Source organism: Nyctibius grandis, chromosome 15 (assembly GCF_013368605.1).
Source record: "Nyctibius grandis isolate bNycGra1 chromosome 15, bNycGra1.pri, whole genome shotgun sequence".
NCBI lineage: Eukaryota > Metazoa > Chordata > Aves > Nyctibiiformes > Nyctibiidae > Nyctibius > Nyctibius grandis.
This window is the reverse complement of record NC_090672.1, coordinates 13204215-13222020: the sequence shown is the minus strand read 5'-3', so window position 1 is coordinate 13222020 and position 17806 is coordinate 13204215. Positions and strand designations below refer to the sequence as shown.

The 17806-nt window shown below is 70.9% G+C and overlaps 2 protein-coding genes across 3 annotated transcripts in view; both read right to left on the bottom strand.

Annotated features, from left to right (window-relative positions):
- Positions 1-405, bottom strand: part of DNAH17 (dynein axonemal heavy chain 17) — a 34674-nt gene extending 34269 nt beyond the window's left edge. Inside the window, 1 exon segment of the mRNA XM_068413615.1 lies at positions 61-405. Coding sequence (XP_068269716.1) covers positions 61-405 — 345 coding nt within the window.
- A 1322-nt stretch (positions 406-1727) lies between these two features.
- Positions 1728-17803, bottom strand: CYTH1 (cytohesin 1). Of its 2 annotated transcripts, none has more exons than XM_068413049.1 (13): positions 17738-17803; positions 9434-9516; positions 8605-8669; positions 8007-8073; positions 7686-7804; positions 7297-7377; positions 7075-7187; positions 6857-7005; positions 6668-6779; positions 4025-4101; positions 3712-3783; positions 3227-3381; positions 1728-2973 (listed from the first exon to the last, which is right to left on the bottom strand). In XM_068413049.1, the coding sequence occupies exons 1-13, from the start codon at positions 17757-17759 to the stop codon at positions 2895-2897; spliced, it is 1194 nt and encodes a 397-aa protein (XP_068269150.1). In that variant the 5' UTR covers positions 17760-17803; the 3' UTR covers positions 1728-2894. The 2 variants fall into 2 exon arrangements, with proteins under 2 accessions (XP_068269150.1, XP_068269149.1); XM_068413048.1 differs by lacking the exon at positions 17738-17803 and adding an exon at positions 11844-11876.
- Positions 17804-17806: the final 3 nt, after the last annotated feature.

Genomic DNA, 17806 nt, shown 5'->3' with positions numbered 1-17806 from the left:
GGTGCGCAGGGAGCTCGGCCCCCAGCCTGTGCCCGGCACCCGCCCAAGGGGGCAACTCACCCCCTCCACGATGGCCGTGAGCTGCTCCAGCGGTGAGGGGTCGACATCACCCACCATCAGCCCGCTCCGGCAGCTCTCCTGGGTGATGTTCTCCCTCTTCTTCTTCACGAAGTAGATGCCCTTGCCCCTGAGGGCGTCCGGGAAGCTGGCGGTGGGCAGGAGCTGCCCGGTGGTGTTCAGCCCCAGCACCAGCTCCGGCACGTCCTGCTGCCTGAAGAACTTGTCCAGCACCGCCGCCGTCTCCTCGCTGCCCACGAACTTGCTCCACTTGTCGGGCCGGACCCGCAGCAGCAGCGCGGCGAAGCGCTCCAGGAAGCCATGTCGCTCGTCCGGCGCGGCCGACATCCCTCCGCAGCTCCCCGGCGCCTGGGGCGGGGGCAAAGCCCTGCTCAGGCGGGGGCTGTGCGGACCCTGCACCCCAACCCCTGCAGCAGACCCCACGCCCCAGCCCCTCCACACTCCCCTTGCCACCCCCCTGCCACTGCCCTCGGCCTTCCCTCTGCACGCCGCAGCCTCGCAGGGAGCTGCCGGCCCCATCCCTGCCTGGCCCCATCCTTGGCCCCATTGCCCCCCAGATCCTGCCTGGCCCTACCACTCCCCTGCCCTGTCGCACCCCTCAGCCCTCCAACAGCCTCCAGCCACTGTCTGCAGCCCAACCGATGCCAGCACCAGCCCCAACGGACGTCAGCCCCAACGGACGTCAGCCCCAACTGACACCAGCACCAGCCCCAACGGACACCGGCCCCAACGGACACCGGCCCCAACGGACACCGGCCCCAACGGACGCCAGCACCAGCCCCAACCGACGCCAGCCCCAACGGACGTCAGCCCCAACGGACGTCAGCCCCAACGGACACCAGCCCCAACGGACACCAGCCCCAACGGACGTCAGCCCCAACAGACGTCAGCCCCAACGGACGTCAGCCCCAACGGACACCAGCCCCAACGGACGTCAGCCCCAACGGACACCAGCCCCAACGGACACCAGCCCCAACGGACACCAGCCCCAACGGACACCAGCCCCAACGGACGTCAGCCCCAACGGACACCAGCCCCAACGGACACCAGCCCCAACGGACACCAGCCCCAACGGACACCAGCCCCAACGGACACCAGCCCCAACGGACGTCAGCCCCAACGGACACCAGCCCCAACGGACACCAGCCCCAACGGACACCAGCCCCAACGGACACCAGCCCCAACGGACGTCAGCCCCAACGGACACCAGCCCCAACGGACACCAGCCCCAACGGACGTCAGCCCCAACGGACGTCAGCCCCAACGGACGTCAGCCCCAGCCCCAACCGACACCAGCCCCAACCGACACCAGCCCCAACCCCAACCGACACCAGCCCCAGCCCCAACCGACACCAGCCCCAGCCCCAACCGACACCAGCCCCAGCCCCAACCGACACCAGCACCAGCCCCAACCGACACCAGCACCAGCCCCAACCGACACGAGCTGCAGCCCAGCTGCCTGGGGACTGCCTCCAAACGAGGCTTTGGACCAGAACGGGGTAGGCCCAAACCAGGCCCAAACTGTGGCAGCGAAACCTCGGGGCTGGGAGGAGCATGACCCTGGTCACAAAGCCGGGGCAGGGGCAGGCGGCGGGGTCTGGGGGTTCCTGCCCGTCCCGAGCCGCACACAGACCACAGGAGGCCAAGGCTGAGCGCGGGTCGCGGTTTATTTGCTGCAGATCCTCAGCACTACTTTACAAGGCCGTGGCAAAAACAAAAAAAACATTGTTAGAATAAAAAAATCCTGCCACTCCCCCACCCTCCGGAGAGGCCTCTGCACAGAACCACCGACATACAAAATAATCTAAAAGGAGAAAACTATACAGGAGTATTTACACCTCTGATAAATAAACTAATACTGATCCGGCGCCTCTCCCCAGGCTGTGCGTGGCGGCCGGGGGAGCGGGACAAGACACGGGTGTTTGCGGGGCACAGGCGGGGGGCTGCCCCAGCCCAGCCTGACCCCCCTCCCCCAGCAGCCATCCCTGGCGCAGGCCCCGGGCACGGCCCCCCTGCCCCTTGCCCAGGGGACCACGCTGCAGGGATGTGCCAGGGGGCAATGGGGCGATGTGCCCCCGTGCTGCGGGACCGCTGCTCTCATCCGAGCTCCGGCACCCCGCAGCTGGGGGAGGACACGTCCGTGCCCCACGTGGCACCGCTGCACACCGTGATGGTGACAACCCCCTGCGCCGCGGGGACCGTCCCTGTGCAGGGGACAGCTGGGAGGGCCCCGGCAGCAGCGTGGGGAAGCCCAGGGCAGACCCAGGCCCGCTACAACGAGGGCCAGGAGCCGTGTCCCCATGGGGCTCCCCTGGCCGCCCGTCACCTGCCACCTGCAGCACCCCAGAACTGCCAGCCCTTCACCTGCGGGACGGGACACCCCAAGTGCTTCAGGACTGGGGTGCTGGGGGGAACCCAGTGGCACGTGTGGCTGCTGGGGGCACTGGGAGCAGGGAGGCACCCGCAGTGCCCGACCGGCCACGGCGGGAGGGGAGGATGGGGCAGGCACGCGGCGTTGCCCACCCTGCAGCCAAGCCCCGGGCAGGATGGGGCTCCCTGCGCACAGGGGTGTCCGTGTCCCCGCTCCGGCCCATGAAGATGCTGTCCTGGAGACGAGGCAGCGATGGGGGGGGGGCCAGAGCCACCGAGATGCCCGTGCCCCCTCCCTCCCCCACGGTAAAGAAACTGCGAAGCTGAAGCTGGGTCCTGGGCCCCGAGGGCCAGGCTGCAGCGCGGCCCCAGCCCTGCAGCCCTCCGGGAGGGGACACGTTCGGGCTGCCGGGGGCACGGGGGCCCCGCGGGGCCAGCGCAGGCGGCTAGTGTCTCTTGGTGGAGGACACCTTCTTCTTCCTGGCGGCCAGCATCTCGTAGAAAGGGTCCCGGCTGATGGCTGCCCTGGCAGGGGGAACAAGGGCTCAGGTCAGCCGTACAGCCAGGCAGAAACCGCTGCGGGGCCGGGGCTGCCCTGCCTGGCAGGACCTCGGGCACGTCCCTCTGCGCCCCTGGGAAAGCCCGTTCCCCACCTGTCCTTGCAGGGTGCCCTGGGAGGCACTGACCTGGCCCAGGCGCAGCAGGCAGGTCCCGCTGTGCCCCCGGGCAGCCCCGTGCCCCTGGGCAGCCCCACACCCCTGCCCCACCGAGCACTCACTTGATGCACTTGATCCACTCCTCCTTCTCCTCGGGCGTGGGGGCCGAGATGCGGTACACGGTGTGGTTCCCCTCCACCACGCGCCCGTCCGCCTCCGTCTTGCAGGCCTTGATCACCTGGTCCTTGTTGTCGGGGATGTAGAGCTCGAAGCAGTTCTGCGAGGGAGGGGACGGCTCAGAGGCAGCCCCCGCTCCCAAAGGGACCCCGGGCCGGGGGGGATGAGGCAGGGCACGGGGGCTGCAGGCGCTCGCGTGGCACAGCCACCCCCACGGCAGCAGAGAGGGATGGACACACTGTGACCGTCACCCCTCGGTCCCCAGGCGTGTCCTGCCACCAGCCCCGGACACCGCGGTGACCGGCCCCAGCCTGCACCCACCCGCTGCCATGGCTGGGGGCCCCCCCACCTCTCCCGGGGCGTCCCTCGGGGGCTGCAGCACCTCCCAGCTTCCCTCACCAGCCCCAGGGGACCCTGCTGTGACACTCACCGGCTTCTTGGAGTCCTCCACCTCGCGGATGCTCAGGTTCTCCAGCGGGATGATGCCGCGGGGCTCTTTATCCTGGCGGGGCCAAGCAGAGGGTCAGCTGCCGGCTGGGCACCCCCAAACCCCACCCGCGTGCCCCAGGCAGGGCCGGCTGCTGCCAACACCCCCCTCCCCGTGGCCCGAGGGCCACGTCCTGCACCCCAGCACGGCAGGAGGCAAGTGGCCAGCCCCGCCGGGACGCGGTGCCGGTCCGTGCCGCACCGGGCTGGATCCGGCACCCTGCCCTGCCCCGGCACACCGAGCACCGGCCACTGACCGTCGTGTACTCGAAGTAGTAAAGGCAGTTGTCGGTCAGGATGAACCAGCGCCGCTTCCACGTCTTCACCCTGCCTCCTGGGAGCAGAGAGGGGCGCGTTGGGCACGGCCCCGGCGCGGCGGCCGGGGCACACGGAGGCTGCGGCAGAGCTGGAGCCCGCGCGGGCACACACACACACACGGACAAGCAGCGGGCGCCGGGCGCAAGCAGAGCCAGGCAGCACGCACCGCGCCGGGCACGAGCGGGAGCGGGAAGCGGATGGATGAGGATGGAGCGTGGCGAGGGCCGGGAGCTGCGCCTGTTCCCCCCAGAACACCCACTCGGGGTGGCCAGAGGACGCCGCAGCCAGGCAGCGCCGGGGGGACACGGGGACTTTCTCTTCGTCCCGCTGCGTCCCGGCCAGCACAGCCTGGGGCCACGGGGCACGAGCCCAGGGCCACTGCGGACTGTGGGTTGGAGGGAGGGTCACAGCTGCCACCGCAGAGAGAGAAGCTGCTCCCTGGGCTTGGGGACAGCCACCTGCGGGCTCGGCTCCCCCTCCACTGCACCAGCACGCTCTGGCCATCGCAGCGGCGCCAGATGTGCTGCCGCTGTGGGACAAGCAGCCAGGCCGTGCTGCCTATGGCCGGCATGGATGCAAGGAGGCCCCGTGCCTCCCTGCTCCCCTCCCGTGCCAGCTGTCGCCCACCCCAGTCCCTGCCCCGGAGCCAGGCTGGGGCCAGCACATCCTAGAAAAAGTCTCTCTGCCTCCCTCCAGCCAAGCCCACCCCAAAACCCGGGGCTTGACCCTCTCCAGGGCCACCTCCTCTCCTGGGGCCACGGGTGGCAAAAGGCCACGTGCCAGGGAGGCTCCTGTGGCACAGGGAGCGCAGGAGGAGCCGGGGTTTGGGGCTCATGGGGCTCCGTGGGGTTGGGCAGGGCTGGCAGAGCCGTACGGGACCGAGGGCCAGCGCAGTCCCGGGGGGAAGCACCAACGCTGCCTGGCACCCGGGGGCTGCAGGCGGTGGGGCCGGGGCAGTGCCAGCACCCAGCACGGGGGCTGCCACGAGCGCCTGGCACGGCTCAGGGCACCGCACGGCCGGCTCCTGCCTGCTCCCATCCAGGCACCCCTGAAACCCTGCGCACGGGCTGGGGGGTCCTGAGGACACCCCAAACCCATCCCCATCCCTGGTGGCACCGGAGGCAAAGTCCCGCTGCCTGCGAACACGGCAAAGCACAGCCTGGCAGGCGGCCCCGGCAGCGGCTGGGCGAGCAGTGGCCACGGCCCGTCCATCCCCGGGGGCGGCGGAGGGGGCCGGGGGGCCTCGGGGGGCATTGGGCATGGTGGGGCTGGTACCCACAGAGCGGGGCTGTCCCCTGGGCAGGCGCGGTGCCGGGGCGGTGCGGGCGGTTAGCAGCAGCAGCAATGAGACTTAATCACCAGCAATTAAAAACGAAAAAAGGAAACGAAGCCCCAGCGGCGTGAGCAGAGCGGGGAGAGGGGTACGTACCTCCTGGAGTTGGGGGCAAGGAAAGGAAGAGCCAAAATCATGGAAACATACAAATGAGGGAGAAAAGAAAATTAAAAAAAAAGGAAAAAAAAATAAAAATAAAAAGAGGAAACCCCAAAGAACTCCCCTGGGCCGGCACGGGGCAGTGGGGAGGGCTGCAGCGGGGAAGGCGTGAGGGGCCGGGCCGGCAGCACCCCGCGGGGGCCAGCCTGCCCTGGCTCGCTGTGACCCACCTCCTGGGCTGGGGGGCACAGGGCTCCCCCCGCCCCACGGCCTCCCTGCGGGGGCCCTCCCTGCCCTGCGGCAGCCGGGCTGGGGCCCACGGGACCCCCCTGCCAGCACGGCGCTGGGCTCACCCGGGGACAGGAGAGGCAGGTCTGGGGGTCTCCCCTGCATCCCCCCACCCCAGAGCTGGGGGCAGATGGCCCTTGCTCAGCCCCAGGACCAGGCTCTGCACTGGTCAGGGCATGAGGAGGGGGCAAGACCCCTCTCCCATCCTAAGGGGGTGAAAGTACGGCAGAAACACCATCGGTGAGAGGACGGAGTCCAACCCCAGCGAGAGCCCAGGGAAAGGCCCCCACCAGACCCCGCTCCTGCCAGCACCCCACCGTCCCCCCTCGCTTAACCCGGGCAGAGGATCCCCCAGAGGTGCCGAGAGGAGAAGCCACAGGAGCCAGGGCGGGGGCCGGGCGGTGCAGCGGGGATGCCATGCACGCTGCCTGCACGTGGAGCCGGGATGCGGAGGTGACGATGCCGTGGGAGGTGAGGCAGGGACCGGCCTGTGGCATGGAGGGGGGACGCACGCAGCCCGGGGCAGCTCGCCGCTCGCTCCTGGGGGTCTGCTCCCACAGGACCCCGCCGTGTCTCGGTGATGAGAAGGGGCCTCGCAGTCTCTGTGCTCCGACACTGCACCCCGGTACCAGCCCCGCACCCCGGGGAGACAGAATCCCCTGGGACGCCCACCCAGCCACACGCAGGACCCCGTCCGTGAGCCTGCTCCTGCCACCCAGCCCAGGGGGACGGAGGGCTGCTGGACGCCTTCCCCGTGGGGGCTGTGCCCCCCCCCGCAGGGCCACGCTCCGCAGAGCCAGGCCAGCAGGTGCCCGCAGCCCAGGGGCATCGCGCTCAGGGCCCAGCTCCTCCCCGCACTCACCGAGCTTCAGGAGCCAGCCCTCCCGGTCGGGGTTGAAGAACGTGTGGGTGAGGTCGTTGCCGTCGTCCTCGGGGATTTTGAAGGGTTCGTTCTTGATGCTCTCGTAGAGATTCTGGTACAAGGACACACGGCGTCAGCTCTGCTCCGTGGGGGAGCCCGGCCCCGGCCCCTCCGCGCCCCGGCGCTCACCCGGAGCAGCTCCTCAGGTAGGTCCCCCCCGTCGTTGATGCCACGGTTCATGGCGATGAAGCGCTCCGCCGTGGGCTTGTCCTTGACGTTGGGGTTGTGCAGGCTGGTGTTGAGCATGATGATGGCGAAGGAGAGCACGTAGCAGGTGTCTGCAGGGGCGGAGGGGAGGTCAGCCGCCAGGCAGGATGGCTGGGAGAGGGGCTGGGGCCGGCGCTCACCTGTGGACTGGAAGACGCCGGGGTTGCACTGGCAGTACCGCTGGGCGAAGGCCTCCATCATCCGGTCGATCTTCTGGGCCTCCCCGGGCAGCCGGAAGCTCCACAGGAACTGCCTGCGAGGAGGGAGGCGTTGGGCTGCTGCGGGGGCCAACGCTGCGGCCCCCTGCCAGCCCATCTCCCCCCGGCAGGGCACGGCGCGGCCCCCGGCCCCCCCCCGCTCACCGCAGCGCCTGCACGAGGTTGAGGTCGGTGAACTCGTGCAGCTCCACGAAGGCGTGCAGGACCTGGATGTTGAACTCATCCCTGTGGGAACACAGCCAGGGCACAAGGGATGCGTGACCGGCCAGTCCCGTGACCGCCCAGCGGCCCCACGGCTCCCCGCCCCGCTCCACATCCTGCAGCCACCCTCCAGCGCGAGCCCTGGGCTGGCTTGCACACACTGGCAAGCGCCGGCCACGGACCGAACAGCCCCCGAGCTGGCGCTGGCACCCAGGGTGCCCAGCCCCCCCGGCACCCCCCCAGCTGCCCTGAGCTCAAAGGGCCGCAGCATCCCGTCCCCAGGTGGGGAGAGCCCGGGGCACCCCCAGGAGACCCGCCCCAGGCCAGCGCACCTCTCGCCCAGGTAGTCCCCGATGGCCGTCTTGTTGAGGCCCTCGCCCTTGTACAGGAACTGAGCGATATCCTCGCACGTGTTCTTCAGCAGGTCGTTTTCGATCAGGAACTGGATGCCCTGGAGTGGTGTGAGAGGTGCTGCCGCTCCGGGCCTGGCTGCTGCCCCCCCAGCCCCCCTGCTGCCCCCCCAGCCCCCTGCTGCCCCCCCAGCCCCTGCCCCGGCCCCGGCACACAGCCAGACACCCCGACTGCGACGTGGCAGAGCCCAGCACGGCCCCAGACGGGCTGGCAAGTGTCCCACCCGGCCCCCCCAGCGGTACCTTCTTGGGATCCATGTTGAACTTCTTCCTGCCCATCGCCACCTGCTTGTTCCTCTGCATGTTTTTCCTGCAAGGCACAAAGCGGCTCTGAGCCCCGAGGAGGGACCTGGCTGCCCCCTGCCCACCCCTCGGGCAGAGCGCTGCGGGGAGGGGTCAGCAGCATGGCCAGGCCCTGTCCAGGGGGTCACCCCGTCCAGAAGGGTGGTGGGCACAGCACCCCGGCGGTCCCTTCTGCGTCAGGGGGGCCAGGGAAAGCTGGGTGCCGCGGGGCTCTGGGAAGAGCAGCCTTCACACCCCAGTGGTGATTGGAAACGGCGCTGGGAGCCAGCCCCCGCCGGCGGTCGGGACCCCCTAATCCCGGGCTGGCACCGCCTGCGCCAGCTCGCAACAACAAAGCCCGGCAGCCGCCGTGGCCAGACAGAGGGGCTGCGGCTTGGAAAAACAGACCTGCGGAGCAGCGGCTCAGACTGGGATCCTGCCACCGCTCCCAGGAACTCGGAGAGCCTGGGAAAGCCACCCGCCCCCCCCGGGGGTGCCCTCGCCACAGGGGAGGGGGCTCGGCGGGGGCCCGGGGCTGCCGCGACAGCGCAGGACTCACCTCTCCTCCGTGGAGCCCAGGTTCTCGATCTCATTCGTCACCTCTGCTATCTCATCTTTGAGCCGCTGAGGGGAGAGAGGGCACTGAGACAGGAGGGGCCTCTCCCCCAAACCCCCCCAGCCCTGGCAGCAGCCCCCTCCTGCCTTCCCTCTTTCCCAGCGTGGGGGCACGGGCAGAGGGGCCTGGCTGCACCCCCCGTGGCATCGCCACGCTCCGAGCGTGCGGGAAGGACAGGATTCAGAGGTTAACGACATCACCCCCTAATCCCTTCAGATCATGCCCAGCATATGGCAGCAATTAGCCTCTGCTGCCTTAATCAGGGACACGACTGACGAGTGTCCCAGATGAGCGCTGACCCCGCAGTCGCTTGCCAGGGCAGTGGCCTGGCCCAGAGACATGGTCCCTGCCCGTGCCAGGGAGGGGCTGGCACGGGGACGCCGGTGCCCCAGGGAACGGCACAAGCACACGGGCCAGAGCTCTGCAGGGCACAGGGAAGGGCTGCGGCTGCCTCGGCCCGGCAGGACAGGCCGGCTGCCAGCCCGGGCCCATGTCCCCTGCCGGGACCCCGCAGAGGCAGTGCTGTGGGGCAGCAGTGCTGTGGGGCAGCGGGGTGCGGACAGCCCTGGCCAGGGCAGCGCCTCCTCCCCGCCTAACCCGGGCCACCCTCCCCTGTCCCACCAGTGGGGCGAGGGACCCTGGATGGGGCTGCAGGGACCCTGCCCAGTGACACAGGTAAGGTGATTGTCCCCCGTCTCCCAGGGGACAGCCCCAAGAGGCTGCCACGTCCAGGACAGGGGGTCTGTGGGGACGGTGGCCCTCGGCGTCGCACCTGTATGTCAGCCAGCAGCTCCTGCTTGCGGCGGCGGATGTTCTCCAGCTCCTGGCACTCCTCCGGGGTCAGGTCACTGGGCACTGGGCAGAGACACGGACAGGTCAGTCTTGGGGACCAGCAGGAGCCAGGACACGGAGCTGCCGGGTGCCAGCAACGGCACGCGAGGAATGCGGGCGCCAGGACATCACCCCACCGGGCAGCGGCTGCAGCGGGGGAGCCGGGCACCGCCGGGTCCTGCCGACTCAGCCCGCGGCAGCCGGGCAGCAAGGGCAGCACAGCCCCTGGACCGGCTCCAGCGCTCCCTCCCCGGCCCCACCGAGCCCAGTTTAACTCCACTCTGCCCCGGCCGGGCCGGTGTGGGTGCTGGTCCCAGTCCCTGCCGTGGCTGGGCAGCTCTCTGTGCCCACAGCACCAGGCTCCGCACAGATCTGGAGCCCCGCGGGTTGCTCTGCCACACCAGGCCAGCCCTGGAGAAAACCAGCTCCTGGCCGCCCTTGCAGCCCGCTCTGCACTGGATCCATCCTCCCAAGACAGCACCCAGAGCCGGTGCAACCCCCGCAACAAACCTCCCCTGCGTGCCGTGACACCCCCACCCCCCCGTTACCCCACAGGAGCCAGGCACCCTGTCCCCAGCACCATCGCTGAGGCCCGGGGCCGCCGCACACCCCCCCTGCTCCAGAGCCCCACAGCTCCCGGGACATTCCTGGTGCTCCCCAGCGCGTGACCTCCCGCGCCGCAGCCACACGGCATCCCGCTCCCGTCCCCAAGGTCACCCGCTCCTCCAGCAGCGCTCCCGGCCCCCAGCCCCCAGCAGCTCCCTCGCACGCCACGCCAAGGTCGCCCACGAGAACACCAAAGCACCGTCCCCCCCGAGCGCCGTCCCCGAGGGGTTGACAGCAGCCCCCGCGCCACCTCCTGCCCGGGGAGCTGGGCACCGGCGCCCCGCAGAGCTGCCACCGCCCTCCCCTTCCCCACACCACACCGCTCCGTCCTGCCGAGGCCCCGCGTGCCGCCACGGCCGTGGTCTCCCAGCCACTGCTGCTGCCAGCCCGGACTCACCCGGAGGGTCCCCAGCGCGGCCACCAGCACCCAGGGATGCCACGTGCCTTCAGACCGGCACCGTCCTCAACTGCGCATCGTTTCTGCCCGAGCTGCCGCCTCCTCTGCGGGAGCCTCACGCGCCCCTGGGGCGGCCGTGGCCACGCAAACCGAATCTCTGAGCTCAGCACTTCCCGGGCCCCACTCGGGCTCTCTGAGAGCTTCCTCCCTCGCAAAAATCCCCCGCTGCCGAGGCCGGCGGCAGCCTCGGCTTGCGACACCGTCCCTCCAGACGCGACGGCGACGCTTCCTAATACTTGCAGCCTCTGATGCTAAAAAATATGAACCAGAGAACCCAGCTCGTGGCACCAGATTCAAAGTTATTTAAACTCACAATTCCGGAGGCCTTGCCTTATCGATACACCCCAGCAGCTCTCGCGCACCCCGGTGCTGCTCCCGCAGGCGCCCAGGGCACCCGGCAAGCCGGGGCTCGCAACGGGAGGGCCGGGCTGCATCGCGCACCCGCTGCCACGCACAAAACCCTCTGAACCCCTGGGCTGCAGCGTGTGCTGCTGGACCCTACGCAGGACTCTCCTGCCTGGCCGTGCCCGCAGGACTCTCGCACCCGGCCATGGCCGCACAGGAGGTGAAACTCGGTGCCAGGGCTGGACGTGCCCCGAGGCAAGAGGCCGAGGGTGCGAGGCTGGTGCCAGCGATGCCAGCATCGGCCTGAGCAGCTCTGCCTGCCCCTGCCCACCGGGGAGCGGGCGGGGGGCTCGCTGGCCCCGGGCAGAGGTGGCCGTGGGTCTGTGCGGAGCGGGGGACCCTCCCCACCCGTGCCACGGCGGAGGACGAGCACTCGTGACACTCGTGACACGGCCCAGCCATGTCAGCAGCAGCCAGAGGAAGAGAAACCCCAAACGCGAGAGCTTTTCTGGGGAAGGAAGAGGGCGTTAACCCTTCCCCAGCGCCGGGCACAGCACCCACCCCGCAGCCCCAACCGCGCCAGAGAGGCTGCGGGGAGGGGGAGGCCCCTGCCCCGGCTGCGGCTCGGCACAGGGGCTGGGGCGCAGCAGGACCCCGGCACAGGACCCCGCACACGGGCAGCAGGAGGGTGGCACAGGGCACTGGCAGGATTTGTCCTTCTGTCCCAGGGTCACGGGTGCCCAGAGCAGAGCAGCGTGTCCTCCCCCTCCCACCACACCCAGGGCAAAGCCCCCCGTGACGCACAGAGGCCACGCTCACTCCCCACACTCCTTCCTACCCTGCTGCCCCGAGATGGTGGCACAGGAGCGGGGCGGACGCAGAGCCACCCACCACACACCCCTCGCCCGGCCCCACCAGCCCCCCGTGCCCTGGCCGGGCTCACCGCTGCCCTCCGCCCTCAGCACCATCCTGGCAGGCCGCGGAGCTGCTGCTGTTTTGGGGCGCGGAGACCTGCCCCGGCGCTTCCCGGGGTGAGTCAGGGCTGTGTGGGGCCAACCAGCTCCGGGGCTGCCGGGGCGTCACCCCGGCCTCGCCAGGAGCCGGCACCAGCAACACCCTGTTCCTGTGGCAGCCAGCCCAGGGCTGCCAGCGCCTAAACTCCTCTGCGCCCAGCCAGGGGGAAGGGGGCGGCCAGGGCCCTGCTCCCCCTCCTCGGCCCTGGGGCTGGGGGCTGTGGTGTGGTGGGGTCCCAGCCAGGCAGACTCTGGGGGCTGGCCCAGCCCTTCCTCCCCTGGGGGCTGCCCAGGACACTCGACCCAGCATATCCTGAGCTCGCTGCGGCAGTGCCGGGGTCCCCTCCGCCAGCCGGGGTCCCACACCCCAGCAGACCCCCGGCCCTGCCCCACAGCTCCGCCAGACCCCGCTGCCGGTCCAGGTCCTGCACAGGCTGTAAGGCCCGAGCACCGGGCAGGACCGGGAGGGCTGTGGGGACCACCGGGGCCTCTGCCCTCTGCCGACCCCACAGCTTTGATCAGGAGCCAGACCGGGAGCGATGCTGGTCCCCGTGGGAGGTTTCTCCCCCCTGTCTCACCCCCTTGCCCTGGGGTCCCTGTACAGACCCCACTGCTCCGTACAGGACCACTGTGCGGGAGGGGCCGTGCCTGCGGCGGGAGCAAACCCCCGGCACGTCCCCGCGTGAGCCTCGGCCACCTTGACTCAGCTAAATCCTGCTCAGCAGCGTCAGATGGAGGAACAGCACCGGCAGGCCGGCCCCGGAGCAGGGCAGGAAGGGCCTCGGGAGCCTCGCACCGCTCCTCCTGCCCGCAGCCGTGCTGCCGGCTTCAGGCAGACCGCGGGGACGAGCCCCACGTGCCACCAGCAGCTGTCACCAGGCCCTGCTGTGGGGCACCGCTGCCCATCCTGCCGTGCCCCATGGCCCCGAGAAGCTTCCTGCCCGTCTCGGCACACCACATCCTGTTTTCACCGCGCCCCGGCTGCATCAGCCCGTCCTTCCCCTCCGGCAGCCGAGGTGCCTCAGCACAAGGGTTTGGGGACAGGCAGCTCCAGGAAAGACCCTCCCAAGCAGCCGGGCCCGGAGCCGGCCAGGGCTCAGAGCCCGCTGCTGCCCGGCCTCAGCTGCCGGCGGGGCGCAGGGCTGGCTGAGGTCTCACGCCCTCGTGCCCCACGGCACGACCACCCTCAGTCCCACGCTCAGGCAGACACCCACAGACAGCAGCTGCTCCTGCGGGCAGCCCCAGGCGGATTTCGGTTCGGAGGGAGCTGCCCCGAGCTGCCCCTGCAGCAGTGCCCAGGGCAGGAGGGCAGGGGGCCAGGGCAGGACCTGCCACAGCCGCACCGGGCTGCGTGCACCCCCCTGGCTGCCGCCGCCAGCCCCCAAGCACCCCCCCATCACCATTCGGCACCCAGCACCGGCGCAGGGCGATGCCAGGCAAGGACTCTGTGCTGCTGTCAGCAGGAGCCATACGGAGCCAGAGCTTTGGGCACCGCTGTGGGGACCCCGCGCGAGCAGAGGGCAGGGCACGAAGCACCTACCTGCCTTGGCGGCCACCGAGGGGCAGAGGAAGGCCTGGAAGCTGGATGCGCAGAGCTCGCTGACTGTCCCCATGCTGCCCAGGTCCTGCGGGGGCCGAGGGGCTCGGGGCAGGGTGCGGGCAGGGCAGCCGGAGGACTCCCCGCTCTGCCTGGAGCCGGGGAAGGCGGCTCTGGCAGGGCAGCTCCAGCTGCCGGAGCCCACGCACGGCCCCAGCCAACCCCTGCCGCCTGCGGCACACCAGCCCGTGCTGCTCCGGCACCGGCTCAAAGCCACGCAGAGGACAAGGAGTTGGGGAACTCCCGGCAGCCCCCTTGTCCCAGGCCGCCTGCCCCCCGGCTCCCCCCTGCCCCGGCAGCGGGGTATTTTTAGAGCGGTTTTATCCCTCCGTATTAGAGCGTTAAGCATCGGGAGCCGGCGGTCGCGTAGCAACCGGCACTGCAGCAGGGACGGTGCACCAAGAGGCACCGCGGCTCTGCCGGGGAGCGGGGGGTGCTGCCACGGCCCCCGCTCGTGGGGCGCAGGGCCCGGGCAGCGGTCCCGGCACAGCCCCGACAGGCTGAGCCTGCCCCGCGCCGTGCACGGACAGGTCCCGGCGACACCGGGCAGACCGCTGAGCTCCGGGCATGCCCTGGCAGCGACGGAGGAGCCTCCTGCTCTGCCGCGGTCCCGGGGTGCTGGGGGGCTCCTGCAGCAGGAGCCCGGGGGTCCTGCCCCGAGATCCCGGCCTCGGGGCCAGCTGGGGAGCTGGGGGAAGGCTCAGCCTCCCACCCCGCTGCACCCGCATCCCCCCCAGCCCCACAGGCGCCGAGCGAACCCAAACCGGACCGACGGCTCCTTCCCCCAAAGCAGGAGCGATCCCCAAGCACAGGGCACGGCCGTGAGTAACAAACCCCAGAGCCTGTCGGGGCACGAGGCAGCGTCCTGCGGGTAGCCCGGCTGCCAGGAGCCAGCAAGCTCCACTCGCCTGCCCCGGCAAGCGCTGGGACGGGCTGAGCCGGGACAACCCAAACCAGAGCGGGGCAGGCGGCGGGGACGGGCACCCTGGGGCCAAGCTGCCCTCGCAGGCAGGAGGGTGCGGGGCAGGAGGGGACCCTGGGTGTCAGGAGCAGCACGGCTGCGGGCGGGAGGGAGGGCGGAGGAGAAGGGCAGCTCCCGGGGCTGCGAGGGCAGCCGGGCGCTCGCCGCCGACGTGACCGACCCGGTTTCGGCACCACTTCCCCTTTCCCAGGGGCCGAAGCGGCGGTTGCCACATCGCTGGGAGGCACAAGGGCAGGCGAGAGGAGCCGGGGGACGGGGGACTGAGCTGGGTGTGTGGTGTGGCAAGTGCCTGTCCAGGGCCTGGGCCGGCATCTGGAGAAACCCCCGTGCGGCAAGGGCACCCATGGGTGCTCCGGCTGGAGTGAAGCAGGACGGGTGGCATCTGCCACACTGAGCGACCCGGACGCCCGGCTCCATCCTCGCACCGTGCCCGGGCGAGGGGGGTGTTTACAAACACCCCAGGTGACGTTAACCACAGCTCCGGGCCCGATCCTCCGCCTGTCCGCCGCCCTCCCGCTCCCCCAGGCCCAGAGCAGAGCCTCCGGACCCCGACACAACAGCCCAGGGCACAGACGGGCCCAAACAGCCGCTCGGGGACACGCTGGCCCCGCTCTGCCCCCGACACACGATTGCTGAGCACCAGCAACGTGGCTGATCGTTCTCTGCTGCCAAACAACTCCGGAGAGAAACCAGCTCATCGCCTCTGCCCAACGCCTGAGCCCTGCTGGCCCCGGCCCCGGCTCTGCTCTCCAAGCCCGGTGCCACCCCGTGTTCACCCTGGGAGCCCCCGACTCCATGGCAGAGCCGCTCCCCGAGCTGAGCCCAGCCACTCGCCCCGGCGCCACGCCAGGGAGGGGGCTGGTGTGTCACCGCCAGCCCCCCGGCAGTGTCCCCCCTCAGCCCCGGACCCCTCGGTGCACACCGCGGTCCCGGGCTGCCTCCGAAACAGCTGAGCCGGCGCCAAGGGGCCTGCCAGGGCCTGCGGGCAGCCCAGGGCTGGGCGGGCTGGCAGCGAGGGGAAGGCAGGGAGAGGGCAGTGATCCCCCAGGGGGGGAACCCCCCAGCCCACCCTCCTTCGGGGTTCTCCTGCACCTCGCACCGGCCAGCCCACCCCAGGCAGCAAGGTCCCGCCCCGGCTGCACCAGCCTCGCTTAGAGAAATCCCTTAATCCCCAGGCCAGAGCGAGCAGTAATCCCTGGGGTGCAGCAGGATTACCAGCGCTGCCCAGTCCCCCTCACCCCGGCGCTGGGCCTGAGCTGAGACAGGGCCCAGCTCCGGACACGGTGCCAGGACGGGGTCATGCTCCCCGCGGCTGCTCACCGGTGCTGCAGCTCGGCGGGGCAGGAGCAGCTGGGTCGGTTCCTCACCACCACACCGCCGTCCCACCGGTCCCGCGGCGTTTGCCCCCGCGCCCCCTCGCTCAGTCAGCTCCGATCCAGGGATGGGCTCGGTCTCGCTGCCGTCCCCACGGGGAGATGCTGGGAGCGCAGCCCTGCGCCCTGGCAGGAGCGGGGGAAGCCCGCATCTGTGCCGCCAGCTGCTCGCCCCGGGATTTGCTCTCTGCTGCGGCAGACGGCTGAAGAGGGGCCGCGTGGCGCAGGGCAGACACTGGCGTCAGCACAATCCCACCAGCCGGAGCCTCCCCGCCGGGCTCCCACCACGCCGAGGCCTCTGCAAAACCAACAGAGCTCAAAAGCTTCGGGAGAGCTGCGGATCGTGATGCCCCGCAACAGGGACAGCGGCGGGGGTCTGGGGGTGGCTGTGCTGCCCAGCCGCCCCGTGGCACGGTGAGTGGGCAATTTCTGATGCTGACAGACGACCCGGGACGTCTTCCAGGCGATTCTGGGAAGCAGCGAGAGGCTGCTCGTAGAATCGCTCCCCGCAGCACTCTCCTGCTAATGGGCTGCAACCAACAACGCCCGTGCCGGGCCACGCACCAGCAGGGCCGGGTGCTTGTATCTTATCTCGCACACTAAACTCTCCACCACCGAGCACAGTCACTTCTGCGGCGGAACAGCAGCCTCCTAATCGGCGGCGTTGCACAACGGCAGGAAGCCGGCCCGTGAGCCAGCACTGCCGGCACCGGCAGCGCCCGGGCAACCTCAGCTCCTGGGAAGAACAGTCACCAGCACAGCCCACAGCATCGGGACCTTGGCTTCAGATCTCACCCAGACAAACTCCAGCCTCCCCCTCAGCAAAGCCCACGCTCAAGGAAAACCCCCCTGCCGACCCACAGGAACCTGCCTCAAGGTCGAGGCACAGGCAGCGCCTTCCTGCCCGGTCCTGCTCCTCGGCACCGGGGGGGAACGCTCTGCGGACGCAGAGGATGAGGAAAGTGGGGGAGCAATCTGCACGTGCGTGAGAGAGGGGACCTGCAGCCCCTGAGCTGCCTCACCCCTGAGCTGCCCACCCTGGGAGCAGGCCCTGGGCACACACCGAGCGCTCCTGTGCCAGGCAGACGCGCTCCTGAACCGGGGTGGTTTGAGAGACGTTCAATGGGCGCCATCGACACGAGCCCGAACTCTGACAGCGCTCCGAGGCAGCAGCTGAACACAAAGTGTGAGGGGCAGAGGGAAGGCGTGCAGGCAGCAGGTTCATGGCCCCGCAGCACCGACACCGCGGGCAGCTCCCGAGCTGTGGCAGCACGGCACCGGCTGCGCGGGGCCGCTGGGGCTCGGAACCGGGGAAGGATGAGGCCGCAGAGAAGGGGGAGCGCCGGGGCTCGGGGGAGCAGGGGGGCCCCGCTCCGCCTGTGGGCACCGGGTGCCGGTTTCCTCCCGGCGCTTCCTCCACCGCCCTCCGGCCCCGCCCGGGCGATGCCGCGGCCGCGCAGCTGCTCTGTCACCTGCGGGAGCTGGTCCCGCCGCCGCCGAGCCCCAGCCCGCCCCGGAGCCGCCGGTTCCGCCGCCGCCGAGCCCCAGCCCGCCCCGGAGCCGCCGGTTCCGCCGCCGCCGAGCCCCAGCCCGCCCCGGAGCCGCCGGTCCCGGTCCTGCACCTGGGAGCAACCCAGCCCAAACACTCCCGCCCGACCGAGACCCACCCCACGGATCACGGACCACCCCGGCCCCTCGCCCCAGCCCCGCCGGCTGCGTGCCCGGGGCCGCGGGACCCGCCCCAGCGCTTCGCCCCGCCGCGGCCCGGCCCAACTGGGGGCCCCGCCGCCGCCCGGGGTGCTGCGCGCTCCCCCGGCTCGTCCCCATCCCCGCGGGACCCCCCCCCCCCCTGCCCCCCGGCCCCGCACTCACCGTAGCAGCCCTCCTCCTCCATCCCGCCCCCGCCCCGGCCCCGCCCACGTGACGAGGGCGCCGAGGCCG